At 38.8% G+C, this 23,456-nt stretch overlaps 1 protein-coding gene across 1 annotated transcript in view; it reads right to left on the reverse strand.

Annotated features, from left to right (window-relative positions):
* Positions 1-606: 606 nt before the first annotated feature.
* LOC124717343 (beta-1,4-glucuronyltransferase 1-like) overlaps positions 607-23,456 on the reverse strand; it is an 88,283-nt gene continuing 65,433 nt past the window's right edge. Inside the window, exons 8-9 of the mRNA XM_047244173.1 lie at positions 19,857-20,024; positions 607-903 (exon numbers count right to left, since the gene is read on the reverse strand). Coding sequence (XP_047100129.1) covers positions 709-903; positions 19,857-20,024 — 363 coding nt within the window. The 3' untranslated portion in view covers positions 607-708. The remainder of the gene's footprint in view (positions 904-19,856; positions 20,025-23,456) is intronic.

Consider the following 23,456-nt stretch of genomic DNA (forward strand, 5'->3'; position numbering starts at 1 on the left):
ATTATCTCTTGCTTTGCATACTGTTTCCTTCATCAATCTAAAGCTTTTTTTTAAAACTAAAGTCATATTTTTTAAAATAACTAACAGAACCAAATTACTACTCAACAAGCAGTTAATAAATGAGCTATGTCTCTGAGATTGTAGTGCTATATCAATTTAAAAATATTAAGTCTTTTGACAGCAGGACTACATTACACTTTGAAAAGCTATCCCTAGTTGATGAGCTAACATCAGATGCATTTTTATGGTACAGAATTACCTAGTGCTCAGAGGGATGTTATATTGTAAGAATTAACAATACATTGTAGCATTTGGTGTCAATATGTGGAATAATATAGCTTAAAAAACTTAACAATACTTCAAGTCAAGTGAATATAAAAATTGTACTTATGTAATATCGTAGAGAGACAGTCTTTTATATGAATAACATGGAGTTTTTTGTAACTAATAGTACAATGTCTTTAGATGTTCAAAACTCAGGTACACAAAACTGATTCATACATGACTATGGTAACAATTAGTTTAAAAAAATGAGCTTTGTGCAATAACATACTTAAAAAGTTAAATGATTCTTAAGGTGTGTAAATTTCTGTAGCTGCCTTCAAATTACAACCATCTTGTATAAGTGCTTGTACTAAAGAGCAATATTCATTCAGCAGCACCACTGTTTTTGAAAACTTGCCACATAGCTGGAATTAATTATTAACATCAGTAACAGCGGCGAGATGATTCTGGGTACTTGTCTTTCAGTTCTATCTTGAACTGCCGAAACAGCATCCTATTTCGTTCCTGTTCAATGTCCTTGCTAGTGTGGAATGAATTGGCTGTTTTCAAACCTCTATGTACAAGGAATCCATTATTCAGGACAGAAAATTTGTAGCCTGCAACATGCAACTCGCACACCTGGAAAAGAAAAAGACTAACACCGATTAGTCATCGCAGAAACTATTCTCTTAATATTGTGATAAGGTTATCAGAGCTTAATAGTTACATAATCACTGAGTCTGTAAGGGCCATGTACTCTTATATGAATATTTCTGTTTGATATTATTTATAGTGTGTTGAGTCCAGCTGGCTATCAGTGAAAGGTACCTGACAGCAAGTAAATAATATCTGGTTGCTGAAAAACAAAGTAAAGTACATTGTTGACCAACAATAGTGGGCTATGGAAAAGCTGCACACATTCATAGCACTTCATTGTAAGCTGTAACGTACTCAAGGAGGAAAGCAGTTTTAGCATTTCATAGTCTCTCATGGCCCACAATGTATTATGCTTTACTGTGAATCTTTGCAGGCCACTGAATAACAAACAGATAAATAGGATAATGTTTGTGGTCCTAAGCATCACCGTTTTCATATGAGAACTGTCCGTATCGAATACATGGCAGAATAATCTAAGTTTTACGAAGAGCAGTGGGATGGGAGGTGGATGGAGGAACGGGGGTGTAGAAATATCGCTATATTGTCAGAGTATCAAACTTTCGTAGAAAGATAATGTTGTGTTCATTAGTGGACTACCGTTCATCAGTGTCAAGATTATTTTCTAATGCTTCTAATATCCAATATAAAGTTGTGTTTAACTGTATGATCTTCTCCACAATTGCACTTGACATTGTTTTCTTTGCAGTAGCCCCATCTTACTGTGTAACCCTAGACCTGGCCATCCTGGTCTCAGTCTGTTCCAGAACTTCCATCTCTTTTCATAACCAGAGTTTCACATATTCTTTTCCAACTAGGAGGAAGATGTCCTTAGCTTTCCACAATTGTTACCTTGCTATTTCATCTGTGGTTGTGCGCACATCTGATGTTCTGAACAGCTCTTCCTGGTTTCAGTCATTGCACATGTACTTCATTTCCATGTCATAGATGAGTTGCTTCCTGCTGCATTTTCTTTCTTTCCTTGTTTGCAGCTATTTCTCTTTGAACATAAGGTGGAGCTATTCCTGCCAGGTGATAGAGGCACACAGCTGTAGTAGATCGTTAACAGTCACGAGTTATATCAAACAGGAAAGGCATATTCTGCAGTGAAATAACAAAGTTCTGTTGCAGAATTTCAAACTGTTTTGGCTTGGGTATACCAGTATGAACCAACCTGTTTTCTAATGACACTGTAGCTGGTGGGAACTTTCAATTTGTTGTTCATGCAATGCTTCTTGTATATAAGATATCTGTCCGAAGTGTCCTTCCTAGGAATTATGGAGTATAACGTTGTTCTATAACTAAACCTTTGGCTAGACACTTGGTTTCATAGTGACTTCCCAGTTTCTCAAATGGAGAGCACATACCTGTGCATTATATGGATTTGATTTAAACTGGTTTGCACTGCAGTATCTTGACAATTGTTCAAGAGCCATTAGTGAACATGTTTTCCACTGTATATTGATAATTTTCACTTATGGACCGTCTGACAGCAACTGTATAAAACACAATTTTAGTGCCATACGCGTTTCGCCTTTATTTTCTGCAAGGCATCATCAGTGGCCTGGAATATGTACATATGTTAGCTATTTTATTTACATTTTTGTCACTGTGCCTATAGGTTATAAATAGTTCTCGTGGTTGGTTTTTCCTATTAAGTAGTAATGTTTTGAACTGTACTTACAGGTTGCGTAGACAGTATCTTACATATTACGCTCCTGTTGCATTTTTGGTGTTGTTCTTCTTTCTATGAGCGCCAATTTGCTGTTTTTTCCACATTCCACAGCACTATGCACTGAACGCTTGTTTTAATGCAATGTTTTGGTTTCTGTTGCCGACTGTCAAATGTTTTTGCCAAAGATCGAATATTACTGCCAAACTTATGAGTGTAACTATTGAAGTATCTGTCGTCTTTTTTGGTGGGGGGGGGGGGGCTGTGTATGTGTGTGTGTGTGTGTGTGTGTGTGTCTGTATTTTGGTGTTTATATATATATATATGTTATCATTTCCTTTATTAAGTGTAGTAGGGAGCCTGTGCTGATGTGTGTGTGTTCATTTATCACATGTTTGTTTTCTGCTATGGCTTTCTGGATGTGGAAGTTTTCTTGCATTTGTATAAGATGTTTGTCATGGTTGCTTATTCTCATTATTTTCATTTCTTGTTCCATGTTTGTAGGATGATGGTTGTAGTGTTTTAAATGCTCTGCAAATGTGGAATGGTTTGTTTCATACTTCCAACATCTGATATGTTCTTTGTATCTTGTTTCAAAATTCCTGCATGTCATGCCTATGTATACTGCATCACAACTTTGACATTCAAGTTTATATATTCCTGATTGTTGGAATTTGTCCCTCTTGGTAGCTGGCTGCCTTAGGTGTGATTGAAGGGTTTGCCCAGGCTTATATGCTATTTTGAAGCCCTGTCTCTTTAGGATGTTTGCAACTCTGTGTGTTAGTTTATGTGTGTAGGTCATGGTGTACCATCTGGTTCTTTTCTGTGTGGTGTTGTCATTGTGTGTGTCTGTTGAGTGTGTTTGTAAGTTTTCAGCTTGTGAGTTCTTTTGTATTGTGGAAATGTTGTGTTTGTTTTTTATTTGTGTTTTTATTTTTTGATTGAGCCTGTGTACCACATGTGTGTCATACCCGTTGTTCCTAGCTATTTGTATGATCGTGTTCATTTCTTGTTCATAGTTTCTCTTGCTGAGTGGGATTCTGTTTAATCTATGTAACATGTGTCTTAGTGCTGCAAGTTTCTGGCTTTGGGGGTGGTTGGATGTGGAATGTATTATTGTGTCCGTGGCTGTTGGTTTTCTAAAGATGTTAAATGTATGTTTTCCATTTTCTTTTTTAATTGTAATGTCAAGAAAATTTATTTGATTTTCATTTTCTTTTTCAAGTGTGAATTTTATGTTCTTATGAGCTTTGTTTATTTCTGAATGGAGTTCATCTATTTTTTCACTTGGCTCGTCTACCAGACAGATAATGTCCACGTATCTGTACCAATATATGATTTTGAAACTTTCATTTGTGGTTATCTTATCAAATATCTGATTTTCAAGGTGGCTGATGAAAATGTTTGCTAGTGTTCCTGATATTGGGGATCCCATGGGCAGTCCATCAGTTTGTAGATAATATTCTTCCTCAAACTGAAAGTAGTTTTGTTCAGTTGTCAGTCTGAGCATATCTGTTATTTCTTTTATTGCGTCTGTGGTGAGGTTGCTGTGGGATGAGAGATTTTGTTCTATGATTTCTATTGTTTCTGTGATAGGGAGGGAGGTATACGTATTTTCTATATCGAATGAAATCAGTGATGCTGTGTGTGGTACCTGTATGTTCTGTATGTTTTCTATTAGGTTTCCTGTGTTTATCACGGTTCTGTTGTTTTCTACTTTATAGTGTTTTGTAACTAACTTTTGGAGGTGTTTGGCTATGCGGTATGTTGGGGCTTTCTTGAAGTTGATAACAGGTCTCATTGGCATTCCGTCTTTATGTACTTTCGGTTGGCTGCGGAGTGTTGGTGCTTGTGGGTTTTTCTGTGTTAAGTAGTATTTCTGTTTGTCTGTGAGTGTGTGTTCAATGTTTTTCAGTGTTCGTTTCACATTTGCCTAGAATCGTGTAGTTGGATCTGACTTCAGTTTTTGTATTGCGTTGGTGTTTATGTATTCCTTGGTTTTTGTGATGTATTGCTCTTTATCCATGAGTACTGTTACATTTCCCTTGTCTGCTCTTGTTATTAATACGTTGTTGTTTGTTAACTTTTGTTTTAACCTTTTCATAGTAGCTGCTTCTGTTTGGTTGTTCTTATTGTGTGTCTGCTGTGTTTGTTTTATTATGCCTTTTATTTCTTCTTTTACTAGTTCTCTTGTCAGTCCCAAGTTTATTTCACAATTATTTTGTTGCTCTTCACGTGTAAGGATGTGTTCGGTTTCTACTATGAGATTTTCTATGTATTGATTGTTCACTTTGCTATTGGTGCAGTGTTTCAAACCTTTTTCCAAGAGCATTTTTTCGTTTTCGTGTAGTTCTGTGTCTGTTAGGTTAACTAAGCGTGGATGGAATGTGTGTTGGTGTTCATGTGGTTTCACATTTAAAATGTAAATGTATTTTTGCATCTTTTTTACTGTTAGTTTCATTATCTTGTGTTTATGTTTGTTTTGTAAATGTTTCATTGCTATGTATGTGTTGTGCTCAGTTTTTTCTACTAGTGCCATGAAAACTACGGCGTTTCCTACGTTTTTTGCCAATTCTAGATGAGTCTCATAGAGCATCATGTTTAGGTGCTGTTTTTTCGAATAGAGCATCTTAATTTCATGTAGTAACCAATATCGTTCTGCAAATGATTTCGATTTTTGTGCCACTGTAGAACTGTTTTTAACCTTTACATTAATGTAACTTGGAATTAAATCATTCTTTTTGCATGTTCTGTTGAATTTTATATGCTGTATCATCTTATGGAGTCTCAGATGTATTTTCTTGAACCGTATTATTACGCGCAACTGAGGAGGACAGGACCACAAAAGTTGAAGATGTTTTCCACTGATTCGAAGTTGTTGCGCTTTGTGTCAAGCATGAGATCATCAGCAGATGAGAAACTCTTGGGGGGATGGGGGGGAGGTTTGTCATAAGTTGGTCATTTGTAAGTATAGTGAACAGGATTGGGGCCAGTACACTTCTTTGAGAGAGATCATTTTTCTCTAAGCTCCACTGGCTGTGTTGTGTCAATGCAGAACCTACAGTACTGAACAAAAATAGTGATGAGCCTGGTTAGCTCAAAATTTTTAATCACAGTGTGGAGTTCAGTTAACCTTAGCTAACTGTTGATGGTGTCATACACTGCTGATACGTGAACTAAATAAAAACAGCAACTCGGAGTACCTCGGGCAACATCAGAGAATGAATCAGAAGCACCTATCAGCTGATCCTTTCAGACTAGTCTTTTTCAGGGACGCAATTAACAATCATGTCAGTTAATATACGAGGCATTTCAACAGCTAAAGAAAACTGCTACAAGATCTAGCGCCCCCATTTACAGCAGGGGGTTACGGGAAGAGAGAATGCGTGCTACTGGCCACTGTCCATCACGAGAAAGAAAGAAGGAAAGAAAGAAAGGTGGGCATTCAGTGCTTAATGTCATGTCGAAGACAAGGTCATAGGAACATAGCACGAGTGAAAGAGGAATAATGAATCACCTTGTACTTTGCAAAGGAACCAACTAGTGATTCAGAGAAACCACAAGGAAGCTAAACCTGGATGGCCAAATGGGGGTTTGAACGTCAGTCCCCCGAAATGTTTATCCCGTGTGTTGAACCGTTGTCACCTTACTTGGTTCAAGGGAGGAATGAACAGCAACAATGAGAGCATGCTGAAAAGTGTGGCTTGTAAATACTGCCCAGTCTATAAACATACCTTGAAGAGTTATTTTGAGCTTGAATCATATGTGCATGTACACTACATAGCAAGGAGAGTTCTCAACACGGGAAGCTGCCTGCCTTGGTAAGTAACTTGAGCTATGCTTCCTCTTCTAATTTATTCTCTGTATTGAGAATAGCTAGTGGCTCCTGCAGCATTCTCAAGCACAGTTTTTAATGCAATTTTTTCTAGCCTCTTCTAACAAAAGTTTAAAAGCACTGCATGTAACCATACATGACTGATTGTGAAAGAACTTTCCCTACACCTGTGGTAAGACTGTGGCGCCTTGCTGTACACGGGAAACAAGAACACTAGAAGTGTGCCGATCAGCATGCAACAGTCAACTAAGGAAGCTGCTGCAGATCAATGGGCTGGAATTGGTCAGAATGCACAACGAGAATGCATTTCTGTGCGAGTGAAACATGCAACCTCTACTTTTACATGTTTTGCGCCAAGTTTGTTGTTAGCTCTTAAATGAAAAATTGTTTACTTATTCCAAAACGAGTACCATTTTGTATAGGACCTGTTGAAAAAATATTTCAATATCCCTCTACACTCTCATTAATCTGACTTTTTCAATTATACTTATATCAATTGGTTCTACTAAAAAATTCATCAGTAGAGTAGAAGAAATCTGCCACCAATAATTGTATGTGCAATTGGTATGATAGTATTAACTGTAGTAACTGGTAAGAATTCTATGAACAGTAAAGTGACACCTTTCCTTTTAACTCTATCAGAACTGAAAACACAATACTGTCAAACTTCATCAAATGAAAAAACTGTGTTTCATATTTTCTATTCTGCTCATCTGTTTAAAGTGTCAGAAATAATTGGTTAAACCAAACAAAATGAAAAACTAGATTTTGTGTATCTCAGTTTCAATGAATTATCTCATATTAAAACTGCTTCATTCAAATCTCTCAGGGCAGTCTTTGAAATTGAAAGAAATGAATATATGAAACATAGCTATGGTATGTCAGTGAAAGCCCTCCAACCAAGAAGTTTCGAAAGGTAGTATATTCAGTAAGTGTGCAAAATATTCAACGAACATGTAGCAAATAGTCTTATCATATTAACTGACCAACACAATTTAAGATATGGAAAAGAAATAGCTGAATTTTTGCAGGTCATCATTTCATGGTGGAATGATTCGAATGTGGAAACTGCCTCCAAAGGTATTAGGCTGAACAGCACACTCCAACAACACGCCACGTACAAAACTTTAGATGAGTGAAAAATGTTCCTCACTGACATCTTGATATGGTTAGAGTACTGGAAAAATTTAAGTCTATATGGTTAGAGTACTGGAAAAATTTAAGTGCTGAGACACGAAAATTACCCCCACAAGCTTATACTACTCTCAGACATACCACTCAAGGCATACTTCAGCCTGCAGATTATTGCATTAAAGAGCTGAACTGGGACTACTAATTGCCTGGAAAATCTGACTGATGTTCTGCAATCCAGATTTAGTCAATACAGGCAACTTGCAGATGTATACCTGTCCCTTTTTCCCCCTAAGGTAAGTCTTTCTGCTCCCGGGATTGGAATGACTCCTTACCCTCTCCCTTAAAACCCACATCCTTTTGTCTTTCCCTCTCCTTCCCTCTTTCCTGATGAAGCAACCATGGGTTGCGAAAGTTTGATATTTGTGTGTTTTTATTGTGTCTATCTACCAGCGCTTTCCCGTGTGGTAAGTCACAGCATGTTTTTTTTAATATCAGTTATTGTCTTACATTGAGATACCGCCTGATCATACTAAAAGAATCATTGTTGAGGATATCATAATTACTGCAGCTACAGACCCACAGTTAGGTTTTCTGGAGAATTAAAAGTAACACAAATCTCAGTAATGTACTCCCAGCACTGTCTTACTGACAAACACTGCAAGTTAGTATTGTCACTCACTGTTTAAAAGATTAAACTGTGATGATTGCAAACAATTTTTACTTAGGGATGATATGTCTATTCCTCAGTTAAACTGTGTACTTACAAACCTAAGTAGGGGAAGTTTGAAATATTCCACTGAAACACCAGTGCTTTTACTAACATATATGATATTAAGAAATATGTTGATATCTGAAAACGAGAGAATTTTTCTGAGCTTAAGTAATCATCCACAAACCATCACTGAATATGTTCTTGAACTTATATTGGTAACAGAAAATTGTGAAGGTACAACTGACTGTGATGTGAATGTCTCAGTGTTTCTATATAAAAATATTATTTGGAAATGTGTAAATGTTTTAACTACTGCACATTTGGAAACATTCCAAATATTCTGAACTGTTCATACCCATGAAAATCACACATGACATGGGCAGCTATTTTTACAAATGTGATTGTTAAATATGATATGTACCAAATAAATCAGACAGCAGTTACCTCCGTTTAAATATTTATGTCTGATTTCTGCACATAGAATTGTGTGCGTTTTCCCTCTTAACATACCTCATTCACATATCAACTCAAAATGCGCTAATTTTATGAGCAATGTTATGTTACGTTTTTCCCCTGTTAAACAACCTAATGCATATATAAACTGAAAACTTACTGATTTTATGAGCCATACACATCTTTTGGAGTTTGCTGCGATACATTTCAATTGCTGCTTGGCTGTGATTTCATGGTACAGTTGTTTATCCTTGCCTCTAGCTGGTGTTAGTACAACCTAGGTTATCAAATTCTGAGCACTATCAATAAATGGCAGAATAGCAAACCACCATTGTCGAATAACACTGACTGGAGAAATTCAACCCCAGTAAATACAGAGGTGGTGGATAGTAATAATCGTGTTGCGCCTCAGTCTGCAGTAAAGAGGGCTATGGTCATGAAATGAAAATGTTAAGGTACAACAATTGCACGGTTAGAAGAGCTAGTGCAAAGTGCTAACCCCTGTAAATTTAGTAATTCATCTGTGCCGCAATCTGCAATACATGAAAAAGTAGAAGGAATTGACATTACGTGTGATTTTAGACGCAAGTGCATCGCTTAATGCTGTTGGGACAGCAGTGTTCAAATCAAAACTGGACAGAGCCAATTTCCTGTAAAAATAATAGTCATACTATCGGAACTGGAGGATGACGATCACGCAGCGTAAGACTCCAGACACGGCTCAATGTCATGCTGGGAAACGTTGCAATTGGAAGCAACTTTCCAGTCATTTCAAATCTGGTTGTGGATTGCACTGTAGGGCTTGGCCTTCTGAGGAACAAGGGTGCAATAGTTGACTTTTATTTGGGCAAGTTCCACCTCATGAGCAACAGCATTCCAGTTTTGGTAAATTTATTCAGTAAATACTGATAGGGAATAAGGCCTAAGTGGTTGGATAAAGATACCAATACATTCAAAAGACCACTGCCCAAAACAACAAACATTCTGTCTCCGCTACGGTCGCAGGTTCAAATCCTGCCTCGGGCATAGATGTGTGTCATGTCCTTAGGTTAGTTGGGTTTAATTAGTTCTAAGTTCTAGGCGACTGATGACCTCAGAAGTTAAGTCGCATAGTGCTCAGAGCCATTTGAGGCATTATGTCTCTACACGAGCAAATTCAATATGAAGTCTCAGAATCCAATGCATTGTCACAAGCACAGATACTGTCATCACAAGCACAGATACTGTCATTGTCTCTGTTCGATTCAATGAGTGAGGAGATCTGCTGCCGATCAAGAAATTAAATGAATGCTCCAATGGGATATAACTGAACCATCTCCAGAATGACTTAAAGAAGTATGTGACCTAACCAGATTGGTGCACTCTACTGCATCTGCAGAAGCAATTTGAGCAGCAGCTGGCACCACAATGACACAATGAACTGTTACAAATCAGTTACTTCAAGGACAGATCCAAGACATGCAACCTGCAGGGTTCATGCATTTCACTGGCTCCAAACCACCAGCAGCTGCTACTTCAGTGTTGTCAAGTTAGAGCTCATTGTACAGCTGGGTGGAGGTCTGTCGAGCTTTTTAATGAAAGCGGGCTCTGCTTCAGTGCCAGTGATGGCCACGGGTTGGTAAGGAGAAGGCCAGCTGAGAGGCTGCAACCAACCTGCCTGCATGCTACACATCATCTGGGGTGTGATTTTGTATGACAGCAAGAGCATTCTCCTGGTTATCCCCACACCCTGACTGCAAATTTGCACATCAATTGGGTGATTTGACCTGTCGTGCTGCCCTTCATCGACAGCATTCCGGGGGTTGTTTTCCAACAGGATAACACTCACCCACTTACCGCTGCTGTAACCCAACATTCTCTACAGTGTGTTGACACGTTGCATTAGCCTGCTCAATCACCAGATCTGCCTCCAACCGAACACATACGGGACATCATCGAATGACAGCTCCAGCATCATGCGCAAACAGCATTAACTGTCCCTGTATTGACTGATGAAGTGCAACAGGCCTCAAAGCCCGCACCACATACTGTCATCTGGCACCTGTGCAACAAAAAATGTCTTGATTTTTGCATACTTGCATGCAACGTTCTGGCAGTTACACCAGTTATTAATGTACCAGCATTTCACATTTGCACGGGCCTAACTCGTGTTCACATTAAAACATTACCTTGGAATTTTAATCACTTACATACGTTATGAGAGAATTTATTCACAGAATTCCATTACTCTACAGCAATTATTTTTTTGTGTAGTGATTTTCTTTTATGTAAATGTAAATGTCATGTGACTAGGGCCTCCCGTCGGGTATACTGTTTGCCGGGTGCAAGTTTTTCGATTTGACGCTACTTCGGCAACTTGTGTGTCAATGGGGATGAAATGATGATTAGGACAACACAACACCCAGTCCCTGAGCGGAGAAAATCTCCAACCCAGCCGGGAATCGAACCCGGGCCCTTAGGATTGACATTCTGTCGCACTGACCACTCAGCTACCGGGGCGGAGATTTTCTTTTATCAATGTATATTAACGTACTGTACTTCAAGTCCCCCAAACCGCTTTTCACAATTAGTAATTATTGTATCAGTTGCGTAACTCAGAGTTATAGGCTTCGCTGAGGTTTGGCCTGGTTTTCCTTGAGCTATGCTCGAGTGGAGAAGAACATTAATAACACAGGAATAAAAGAGATCCTGTTCTGAGCCACACGATTAAACATAGGAAAAGCACTGTTGGCAATATTCTGTAGTGTTGCATACATTCAATATCAAGTCATTTAACATGCATGTTCATAAGACCTTACTGTGATGATCGTTAATCAAAGAGCAATTTTATAACTGTAATTCAATTGTGAGCGTACCCTATAACAAAACAGCAATGAAATGACAAACTGTTCTGGTCTTCAACCATTAAATTGCAAGCAAAGAAAGGTAGCAGCAACATTTGCTATTTCAAAGGTATCTCCTCCCATGGAGGGCTGTGTAGCAGGTCAAATTTTCAGTGTGTAAGTTTCGGTCAATAAGAGTTACTGAAGTGCGCGTCATATATCTTGGCGGCCGAGTTTAGGTTCGTTCTGCGCATCTGACGTCACAAAACACAGTCAGCCAATGAACAGAGAACGACGTTGCCAGATCTCGACAGCAGTGCAGAGCACGGACGAGTGTCTTCAGTTTTAGAAACGTTCAGTCATAAATAAAGTAATAGAACAAAAGCAATGTCTTGATAGCAGACTTTATTTTACAGAAAGTTTGGAAAAAGCATTCTTTGTACCAATTGCTTCATATTCTATTAATTAATTAAACCAAACAAGCAATAAGACTCCTAATTCAGGCGATAGCAAGGAAAGATGTTTGTTTCAATCTCACGAACTGCTTTTTCGCAATAAAGAACAGCGGTAATTGTTTATTTCCTATTGTACTTCTACGAAGCATGAATAATTCATAGTCATACCAACAGTGTTTATAAGTAGTTGCGTGAGATGTTAGAGTCCTTATACAGTTACTCGGTTCAATAAGCTGAGGTAGCGCAACGGTTAAGGTGTTGGGCTGCCAAGAGAAAGGTTATGAGTTCAAACCTTGTGCGGTGCTTAATATTTTCTTTATTTAAAAACAATATTGGAGTGCTTTACTTCACGAATTTTATTCGTTTGAATGAAATTTCTAGTGCTTTGCCTCTTCATTAACTTTTTCGCTGCTGCAGACACGTGCTCCCCGCATTCCGCGCTGTGCGCGATTTTGTCATCACTGCACTTCTCGCCTGTGCAGGCACATGGTGTTCCCACTGCTTTGACACACTTATCACTCGATTTCACAAAAACTATTTGGCCAAAAAATTTGATTTTTACACGTCTTCTTGCCTGATACCTTCCCCCCATAAATGACTTAATTTTGTTTTGATGTGCAGCATTAAATGTAGTAAACCATTGCACAAAATTTTGAAGAGTTTGCAGAGGTAAAAGTCCATAGCGTATACTTTCCGTATGGTCGACTTTAGTTGCCACAATAGAATGAAATGTGGACAAGATACCTAAATTTCATATAATATTTACTGTATAACAATATCTCATTTAATTTAAGAACCACATAGGTGTCGTATGTAATATTGACAAAATATTCCGTCTTTCGCGACTGTAATAAAAGTTTTATATACACACGGCGCGTTTGGCTTTATTTTAAAGCACTTCCATCGGTGAAAGGTATGGCACATACACAATGGTATTCATGTTCTATTTCTTGTTTTTGTTCCACAGTCGCAGTTTTACCAATGGTATTGAAATATATCCCTCTTCTGCAACTGTAATAAGCGACTTATTTAGACCAGACGCGTTTCTCTCTTTTGAAGCATCATAAGAGGACTGTATTTTGTGTCCTCCATTGCCAAGTAACCTTTCGTAGTTTTGTGCTGCGGTAGCACAATATTCAACGTTTGTGTTGGCTCATCAGTGTTTTAGCAAATAAATGCTGTTTGTGTGTGCCACACACAAAATTATATTTGACATAGCTCTGAGCACTTCACTGACAGACGGTATATTCAAGTCCTAATGTTTTTGTAAGTCCACAGTTTTGTTTAATGTATTTTGTCTACTTCCTTTTGATTGATTGCAGTGCTTTAAAATAAAGCCAAACGTGCCCAGTGTAAGTAAAACTTTCGTTACAGTCACGAAAGGTGGAATATTTCTCAGTATTACATACGACATTTATGTGGTACTTAAATTAAATGAAATATATAGGTATCTTGTCCACATTTCATTCTCAACACTGTGGCAACTAAAATCGACCATACGGAAAGTATACCCTATGTACTTTTACCTCTGCAAACTCTTCAGAATTTCGTGCAAAGGTTTACTATATTTAATGCTGCATAATAACTGCGTTCAACATCGAAACAAAATTAAGTCATTTATGGGGGGAAGGTATCAGTCAAGAAGATAGGTAAAAATCTAATTTTTGAGCCAAATAGTTTTTGTGGAATCGAATGATAAAGAGTATCAAAGCAGTCGGAAGACAATGTGTCTGCACAGGCGAGCAGTGCAGTGACAAAATCGCCCACAGCGCGGAATGCAGGGAGCACGTCTTTGTAGCAGCGAAAGGGTTAATGCGGCCGTGGTGGCTTTACTTCATGAACTGCGCGCTCCCCCCTACACGTAAGCTTGCGAACTATGCTATACTATGGCGCTGCTCCTATTGGTGCGTGCGTCGTGTGCAACTGGCAACGCAGCAATCTCCAGCGTCTGGGCGGGCATGCGCGAGCCGCCAAGATAAAAGAATTGAACTATAGTGTTGGTGCAGTAGTGATCTTTTGTGTTCCATGGAATTGTTCACATGGCTATTATCACAGGTTTGTATGGATCACCATGAAAGGAGAAGATTGCTTGCAAGCATACAGATGTGAAAAAATATTATGTTTGAGTACCCTACCTTGTCAGTTTTAATTAATTGTGAATATATGATTGAAATGGAATAAATGTCTCACTAGACATACATGGTAAAACTTAAAATTAAAATTATCTTATATGCATTTTAAATTATTGGTGAGAATAACTGGGATTTCAACTCTCATTATCAAGTTGTGGCATGGTGTATTAGTTATCTGTTTCAACCTACACAATCTGATTTCGGTGATCTTCTCCTATTAGTTTCGACATATTATCCCAATCATATGCTGCCTAACTGGCACACCTTCAGCATGGTGCAGCTATTCAGCAGCCATAAACTTCGACTTTAAAAGAACTATTTTGAAACAATTACATGAAGTGAACTACAATAACCAAATAATCAGAACCCAACCAAAATATTATTAGATTGTAAAATTATACCACCCAAAGATAATATGAGAGAAATTAGGACTTGTATGGAAGCATATGTAACAGATGGAGGTGTATGTGACAGAAAACAGTTGTTTTTACCCTCATTCTATTTGAAAGGAGAGCTGGAAAGGAAACATCATGCACCATACGGTGGCTTGCTGAGTATTTAGGGTACACACAACAGTATTTTTCACTTATTTTTCTTGTTTACAAGAATTTTTTTAAGAGCAGATATAATAGTCTGACTGTGGAATATATTAATATAATAAGAAAAGAACTTATGGATTAAAAAAAATAAAAATCATAAAATGGTTTCAGTAGGACTTCAGATGAATGGAGTGATGAGCAGGACCATCAGTGTAAAATTAATATTCATCTTTTGTATGACATAATTCATCTGTCACTTCCTGCTTCACCTTTCCTCCTCCTGGGCTTGTACTGTTCAGACAAACGTGTTAATGTAAATGTGTTTGAACAATAATAACTACAAAACTGATTTCCCAAACTGTGCAATACTTTTTTATTTCATAGTAATAATACCCTTTGAATGATACCAACAGCAGATTTTTTTTTTATTCTCCTCCTGCAAAGATGGGTGATTCATATATTGTATTGGGTGAAGTTTGCTTGGTTGCCATACTGGCTGAGAAAGATTGTTTTATCATATGATGAATCAAATCATGCACTTGCTTGTGTGTTGTCACTAGAGGCAGTAGGTGTAGGACATCCAGTAGCTTATGCATCAAGACAACTAAATTCTGGAGAAAGAAATTATTCCACGATGGAGAAAGAGAGATTACACCTTATTTGTGGAATTACATACTTCAAATGTTATTTGTCCAGTAAAAATTCTAGATACTAACAAATCATAAAACATTAAAAGTGTTGTTGGGGTTAAAGGACCCTTCTAGTACGTTGATGTGACGGGCAGTATGACTCAGTGAATTTGATATCGAAGTTACACATACAGCTGGGAAGAAGCACAGATATGCGGACAGCTCAAGTAGGAAAGTCGCTTTATCACATATTTGCAGTAAAGAGCATACAGAATGGAAAGATGTAATGAAAGCGGATGACGAATGTAAGCAGTATTTTAAGGAGACACAGTTATGTATGCAGGATGGATACAGAGAAACCAAATCGGTATTGCAGGTAGTGATACCAGCATAGCAATAGTGTGTTACAAGAAACTCATGATAATATGTTAGCAGGTCATGGAGGTTGCAGATCTACAAATGGAAGCAGTATATATTGGAGGAGGAGTAGGCAGATGGATGTAAACCAGTATGTGTAGAATTGTATACAGTGTGTGCAGAGAGCAGATTTGTGTCGAACAAGAGAACCATTGCAAAGGTTACCTGAAGCATTAGCACCATTCAAATTTTTGGGGATTGATGTTTTAGGTCCACTCTATAAAACATTCACACAGAATAAGTACATTCTCACAATCATAGATCATATTTTAAGACACGTATAAATGGTCACAATGCCAAACCCATTGGCAGCCACAGTGGCACAAGCACTTGTGAATAACTGGATACTGAAGTTTGGAGTGTCTGAAACAATAGTAACAGACCAGGGAACAAAATTTATGTCACATTTATTCAAGGAATTGTGTAGGTTATTGAATGTGAAGAAGTTAAGGCTGAGTTCCTTCCATCCACAAGCCAATGGAAGAACTGAAAGAGTTCATAGGAAAATCGGGAAGATGCTTGATTACTATGCTGACTTGCATCACACCAACTGGGATGTCTATTTGAAATATGTTGTCTCTGCCTACATCCCAAAACAGCGTACGAATACAGGATTATCACCGTATGAAGTAGTATATGGTCACAGAATGCCATCAACCTCTCAATATACAGAAAACAAAAAAAGGAAGACTAGAGAGTCTGTTAAGGAATTTTCCAGAGTGATTAGGGAAATCTGGAATAGAATATGGAGGGCAAATACACGAGCAATGGAGAAACAGCAAGAAGCAGTGGGCTGTACATCAAGAATACCACAGCATAAGGCCGGTCTGTGGGTGACGCTATCAACTTTGTATATGCTGAAGGGAAGACAAAGAAGTTTTCTGCAAAGTATCAGGAGCCATACCAACTGGTAGAGACTACATCACCAGTAAATGTCATGATTCAGTTGCTGATGAGAGTGACAACTGTGCATGAAGGGTGGTTGCAATCTTTTGAAGGGAGTCCAGAAGTTATTCCAGAGATAGAAGATGCAGACCGGAAGTGTAAAGTGCAGAGGAAGGTAATCAGAAGGTAAACTAGAGGCCATGAATGAAGTGGTAACAAGGAACCCATGTGGATTACTACAGGATAGTCACTTAATACTTTTTTTAGGTTAGGTATACATTGAGTGTAATTACTATAAGCAGCTGTGGAGCAGCAATGAATTAAAGGGGGAGGAAAGTGATAGGTCTTCCCGTCTGTAGGTGAGGTGCAGAGAAGGCGAGATGATCCGATTCATAGCGGGATTACCGCTGTTTATCGGGTTGGAAGTGTTACGGAACCGGCACCTGGAAGGGGGAGTGCTCTTTGCCAAGCAGTAAGATGTAGTGATCATCTGTCATTGCTGGGTGTAGGTGGTATTCAACACGTGGGAGATATGTAACGAGGTGGGAAGATTGGAAAAAGCATTTGACAAATTCCATCAGGGAACGGAAAGGTAGTGATATGCTGAGGTATGTGTGAGAGCACACAGAGCATACGAGACGTTAAGGAATGAGCTGACTCCAGTACTGGGGGTTATTCCACTTAAACGAAGGAAGTTGGGTCGGATTGACTCTGGAGACTGGCTTACGGAAACAATATTTGGTTTTGCTGATGGGGAAGACATTCAAAGTATGAATGACACAGTAAAGGAGGTTAAACAGTTGGGAAAAGGGAACAAAGCTGTGAGTGATTGGCACACTACACAGATTAGAAGTTTAGAGAAGGGCATATTGAATAACACATGACTGCTACAACAACTTTGCTGGAGAAGTAATGTGGTATGTCAGAGCTACAAAAAAGGCAGTTAATAAGAAAACGGAAGTAGAAGTCTTAGATAGCGAAGTAGTAATGAGAAAATGGTTGCAGTCTGTAGACGATAGTGCTTGGGGGACACATGGAAAAGGAACAGAAGTACAGGAGGCTATGCAGCAGCCTGTCAGAGGTCAGCTAGGGGTAAACTCGTTGTCGCCAGAGCAGTATCTAGAGGGTCTAAGGGAAGTACAGAAGGAATTACCAACAGAGTTGAGGCTGGTTTTAGAACCTGAGCACAAAAACTTACCTTTTTATTTCAAGATAGCCATAGTTTCAGTGGGAACTGATGGAGCAAAAGTTTACATTTCTGTTTCTATACCAGTAGCAGGGAATCGAGCACATTACGAGTGCTACATAGTTCGTGCACATTTCGTCAAGTGAGGGATACTGAAGAAACGTGTAAGAGTAAAAACTCAGAGACTATTATTAATTGCAAAAGACAAGGGAAGGTATGTGTAAATGGAGAAAACAAAATTACACATATTGCACGGCGGGGAAATCACAGTCTGTCCGCATATGGTAATAATAGAGGGGCAGCATTCCTGCGCAGTGAAATTGCTGATGGGACAAAAGGAGGTAAGAAAATGCAATACAGAAGTGATCGAGTCAGAATCATACTTTCAGCAGGTCGAGGCACGGCAGTTATACACTACCTTTGAAAAGATGGCAGTAGTGGCTAGTTGTTTCAAGCAAGGGAAGCTTATGCCAGCAAAGAAACTAGAATTAAAAAGAAGTGGTTTGTTATCAAATGGAACAAGGTTTGAGATGAGGGGGCCCAGTTTCCATCTGCCAGCCACGATTTCAGAGATAACTTACCTGAATATTTTGCAGCCTCGTTTGTATCGAGCAGAGTAGCCCGTGTAAATGCTACCAGCTACAAATCTAACCAGCTTAAATCAAACTCTAGGGCCAGAATTAATGCAGTCTATAAACACGTTTTTGAACCAGCAGGAGGGAAGAGTCTCCTCGGAAACCTTAGTGCAGCGTGCAAATTTATATCAGGAAAATCAGTACCAGAAAGAGAGAACACGACTACTGTCATGCCAACACTGCAGTGACACTTGTTCTGCTGAGTGCAGTCCTCGTTTTGGTACGTAGAAGATGAAGCACAAGACAGAGTTCAGACCCAGCTGTAATTCAGATACCTGTGGATCGGATACTCAGAGCAAAAAAGCAGCAGAAGGAAGATGAACGCGCAAGGGGATAGTATTAAGGATAATTGATTCATTTTAGTTTGTTTGTAAGTTTGGAATAGAAAGTTTGAAGTTATTGTGCAACAAGCCCAGTAATTAAATAAGTTCCACGGTGTTTAAGTTAAGGAGCTGGGAAAGGGACCCTGTAGAAATGTGTAAGATTAAGTGATAGGGCTCAGGGAACCAATTGTTAGAATAATTCTCAACTGGCGAAACACGGTCATAAGGGCCAGTCGCCAGGAAGTCTAGTGTGAAGAATAATCCAGTTTGGCCAGCCTGAAAAACCGGGCTTAACTATACAGTGACAGATGTTCTTCATTAACCATTTTGTGGCCAATATAATTAATTACATCTCAGAATGCAACATTATTCGCTAGTCATTGTCTAAGACTTATAGGAAGTCAAAATACAGTGTAATAAACTGAAGTTAGTTTTAAATGAGATTTTTATATGGCACAAATGCGTGATACAGATTGTGATTCATTGTGTACTACAAGATTACTGTAGATCCTTACAACAACTAAAAATGCAGTAAAATAGTAATATAGCCTATATCAGACCACCAATGATACAAGTAGCTTGCAGTCAAAGACTATGAAAGTGTGTGGGTATGCTTAAGAATATGAAAAAGAATCTAATTAAGGTAACTCACCATATAGCAAAAACGCCAAGTCACAGATAGGCAGAACAAAGGAGTGTCAAACAAGTAAGACTCTGACCAAAAAGGCCTTCATTGGAATTATAAAATGCACGCACGAGCACAGACTCTGGCCTCGGCAGCCAGTCACTGTGTGTGTGTGTGTGTGTGTGTGTGTGTGTGTGTGTGTGTGTGTGTGAGAGAGAGAGAGAGAGAGAGAGAGAGAGAGAGAGAGAGAGAGAGTGTGTGTGTGTGTGTGTGTGTGTGTGTGTGTGTGTGTGTGCGCGCGCGCGCGTGTACACCAGATTATTTACCGAACAACTAGAGTACACTGTCTGTGGAGACAGGATGGGCATCCAGTCTCCCTCAGCCACTAACATTGGCAAATACAATGAATAACATGCTGACCTCACAAAGACATGAGATAAGACACAGAAGCAGCAGCAGCAGCCTAGTAAGAAGCCTGACATACCTGGCTGATCCTGTTAAATCCATACTGCTTAAATCTTTCATCGTAAAAGGGTACAGAGTTGCGAGAAATGTAGAACGGCTCCCACGGGTCCTTCCACAGAACTTCAAACAATGGTGACAGACCCTTGGATGGCGGCTCCTTCTGCCACGCTTCATAATCTGTGTGCACCTGCAACAATATTAAAAAATACAAACTTGCACCCACATCATCAAAGTTATCATAAATTAACACTGTCGAAGACAAGAATTTGCAAGAAACAATAAAAGAGGAAAAATTCAAAATATTTACTACGGTCTGCAAAATTTGAGGAGACAAGAGGGCTTATGGCATCCTATGCAGCCTGTAGCATTCCATCTCATAATGCTATATGTTGACTCTCCATAGTGACTAAGATAGTGAAGATATAAGAACACTAATATTTGGGGTCACAAAAATTATTATTTTTATTCATTTGTAATTCCGAGCCCAACAATTTTCACAATAAAACTCAACGAACTGTGTGTATTATAACTTTTGCACTGAAATTTTTGATCACACGTTTCAAACACAGATGTGCGACTTCATTTTGCAATCTGGCTGTCAGTCACTCATGCTCAGTTCAAATTTTAATTGAACTGTCAGGTCAATATGCTAGCTCAGTTTTTTTCTGTGACTACCACCATGTTTCAAAATGAGTTCCTACAAATGCAGACAGCTATAACACTGCTTTTCTAAGACCCACTGTTGTTGGTAAGCAATATGCTTTTCTTATTCTTTCAATAACATGACATCATTTAATCAGCTATTACGTACCTTGCACTGACAGTCAGGCGACTCCACATGAAAAAATAAGTACTAATGAAACACAAAAATAAACAATATCACATTTAAAACTACAAGGCCTGTAGCTGCAAGTGCTCGGGCTGCTGCTTTATTTCAGTGGAACCTTGTTTACCCAGCCTCATTAATCCGGATCTCTGGTCATTTTGGATCGATTTTTTTTCTTCCATTTCAGTATTTGATAATCTGAAAGTAATAACAGCAACAACTAATGAGGATACTAATTAAATTTACGATGGTCACTCCAAAAGAAATGCACACTATTTTTGTAAAAATACAGTTTTCATTCTAAATGTGTGAAAGTTTTACAGTGTGTAGATACATCCTTCCTGCTTGTTTTCAAAACTTAGTTCAACCTGTTCCCGTGAGTGGCACCGTCACAGCATGCCTTCAAGATGGCTGCTACACTTCACGTTCGTCAGAAGCAACATGCTGCCATAGAATTCCTGTGCTGTGAAAACCTGAAAACGAGACAGTGGGAAACATCCACAAGAGGTTGAAAAAGGTGTACGGAGTTGCTGCTGTCGATCGCAGTACAGTCAGTCAATGGGCAAGCAGGTTACGTGAAGAAAGTGGGCACGGCAATATTGAGGATTGTCCTTGCAGCGGCAGGCCTCGTACTGCACACACTCCAGACAATGTGCAGAGAGTTAACGAATAGGTGACTCCTGACAGAAGCATCACAGTGAACGAATTGTCATGCTATGTTGGGATAGGGGAAGGAAGTGTTTGCAGAATACTGAAAGTGTCGGCGTTAAAAAAGGTTTGTGCCAGGTGGGTTCCCAGGATGTTGACAGTGGCTCACAAAGAAACAAGAAAAACAGTATTCAGCGAACTTTTGGAACAGTACGAGAATGGTGGAGGTGAATTTCTTGGAAGACTTGTGACAGGTGATGAAACATGGCTCCATCATTTTTCACCAGAGACGAAGAGGCAATCAATGGAGTGGCATCATGTAAATTCACCCAAGAAAAAAAAATTCAAAACCATGCCTTCTCCTGGAATAGTTATGGCTACGATGTTTTTCGATTCCAAAGGACTCTTGCTTGTGGACATCATGCCAAGTGAAACCACCATAAATTCTGATGCATATGTGACGACACTGAAGAAACTTCAAGCTTGACTGAGTCGTGTTCGACTACATCGGCAAAAGCAGGACATTCTGCTATGCACGACAACACACGACCACATGTCAGTCAAAAAACCATGGAAGTGATCACAAAACTCGGATGGACAACACTGAAACACGCGCCTTACAGTCCTGACCTGGCTCCATGTGACTATCATCTCTTTGGGAATTTGAAAGACTCTCTTTGTGGAACAAGGTTTGAAGATGATGACTCCCTTGTGCATGCTGCCAAACAGTGGCTCCAACAGGTTGGTCCAGAATTTTACCGTGCAGGTATACAGGCGCTGGTTCCAAGGTGGCATGAGGCAGTTGAGAGGGATGGAAATTATGTGAAGAAATGAAAATGTTGTTCCTACAGGATATATCTACACACTGTAAAACTTTCAAACATGTAGAATAAAAGATGGATTTAAAAAAAAAAATAGTGTGCATTTCTTTTGGAGTGACCCTCGTAAATTCAGGCAACCTCCATAAACAGATACTGGCATAGTGTCAGTTAACAAGCTCAAAAATATAGAATTACACAGCACTCTGTAATGCTTCTGTTTGATGTGGGTGTAAACTCAAATCAAACAGAAAGAAGATGGCAGTGTCTAAGGACAAAAAGACAGATGAAATGCACAGAATGGAAAGGAGAATTGTTGAGAAAAATTGTTACTGAATTTTGTGTTGGAACTTCAATAGTGACAGACTGGAAGAATAAACAGAAGGAAATTAAAGACTTTTAACTCAAAATGATGATTCCTGGTGATGAAGTTACTGCCATTTGTTCACCTACAGACAGTAATAGTGAAGACATATTGTCGGAGGAAGCGGTGCTCATTATGATGATACAACAACACACAGAGAAGCAACAAAACAGCCGGAAAAAATAACGACTTGTTTGGAACACCAAGGGTTTTTGCTTGAACTATGAACTTTGGCTGAATTATGAAATGCCTGTGTGATTGTGCTGCACATAAACAACATATGAATGAGATTTATATCACCTTTATAAAACTGACCGTGTTTTTTTCCAGTATCTCATCAAATTTTCCCTGAAAAATAATGTACAATTTGTTTGCCCATGTGAAAACAAATTTAATCTGTGTGGCATTTAAGCACTGTCACTCTACATTTTTTCTGAATTTATTGATTCTTCTGATTCATCTGTAACTGTGTGACAACAGCCTCACCTAGACTGCATAAACGAGATTACACTGTACATGATTTGCTAAATGTCAGTGATACATTTGTTAAACACTGATGTTTAGCAAGAAAAATTTTGTTTTGATGGTAGACAACTTAGAAAAAAGGGCAATTATGAACTGAACTGAACTGAACTATTGGAAAAAACTTTCCCAGATGTCACATGGGGTGAATTGTAGGGACATTAATTGGGACACAGGGTGGGGTAGGAGCAGCAACGTGCTGGTACACAATGTGTAGGTAGGTTTGGTACTCTCATCAAGCACCCCCACTAAGTGGCTGCTGCAGTACTATTTATTATCTGTGTTTTGCTTCACCCAACAATACATACCATTAAATGATATACTGCTCTAGACAAACTTGGGACTGCTCCAGCAAAGAGAAACATAAAATTTCATTTCAAATAAAATTTTGTCTGGATAAAGAACAAATTTAAATTTTTAGTTTACACTGTGCATTACATT

This window comes from Schistocerca piceifrons, chromosome 9, assembly GCF_021461385.2.
Source record: "Schistocerca piceifrons isolate TAMUIC-IGC-003096 chromosome 9, iqSchPice1.1, whole genome shotgun sequence".
Classification (NCBI taxonomy): Eukaryota; Metazoa; Arthropoda; class Insecta; order Orthoptera; family Acrididae; genus Schistocerca; species Schistocerca piceifrons.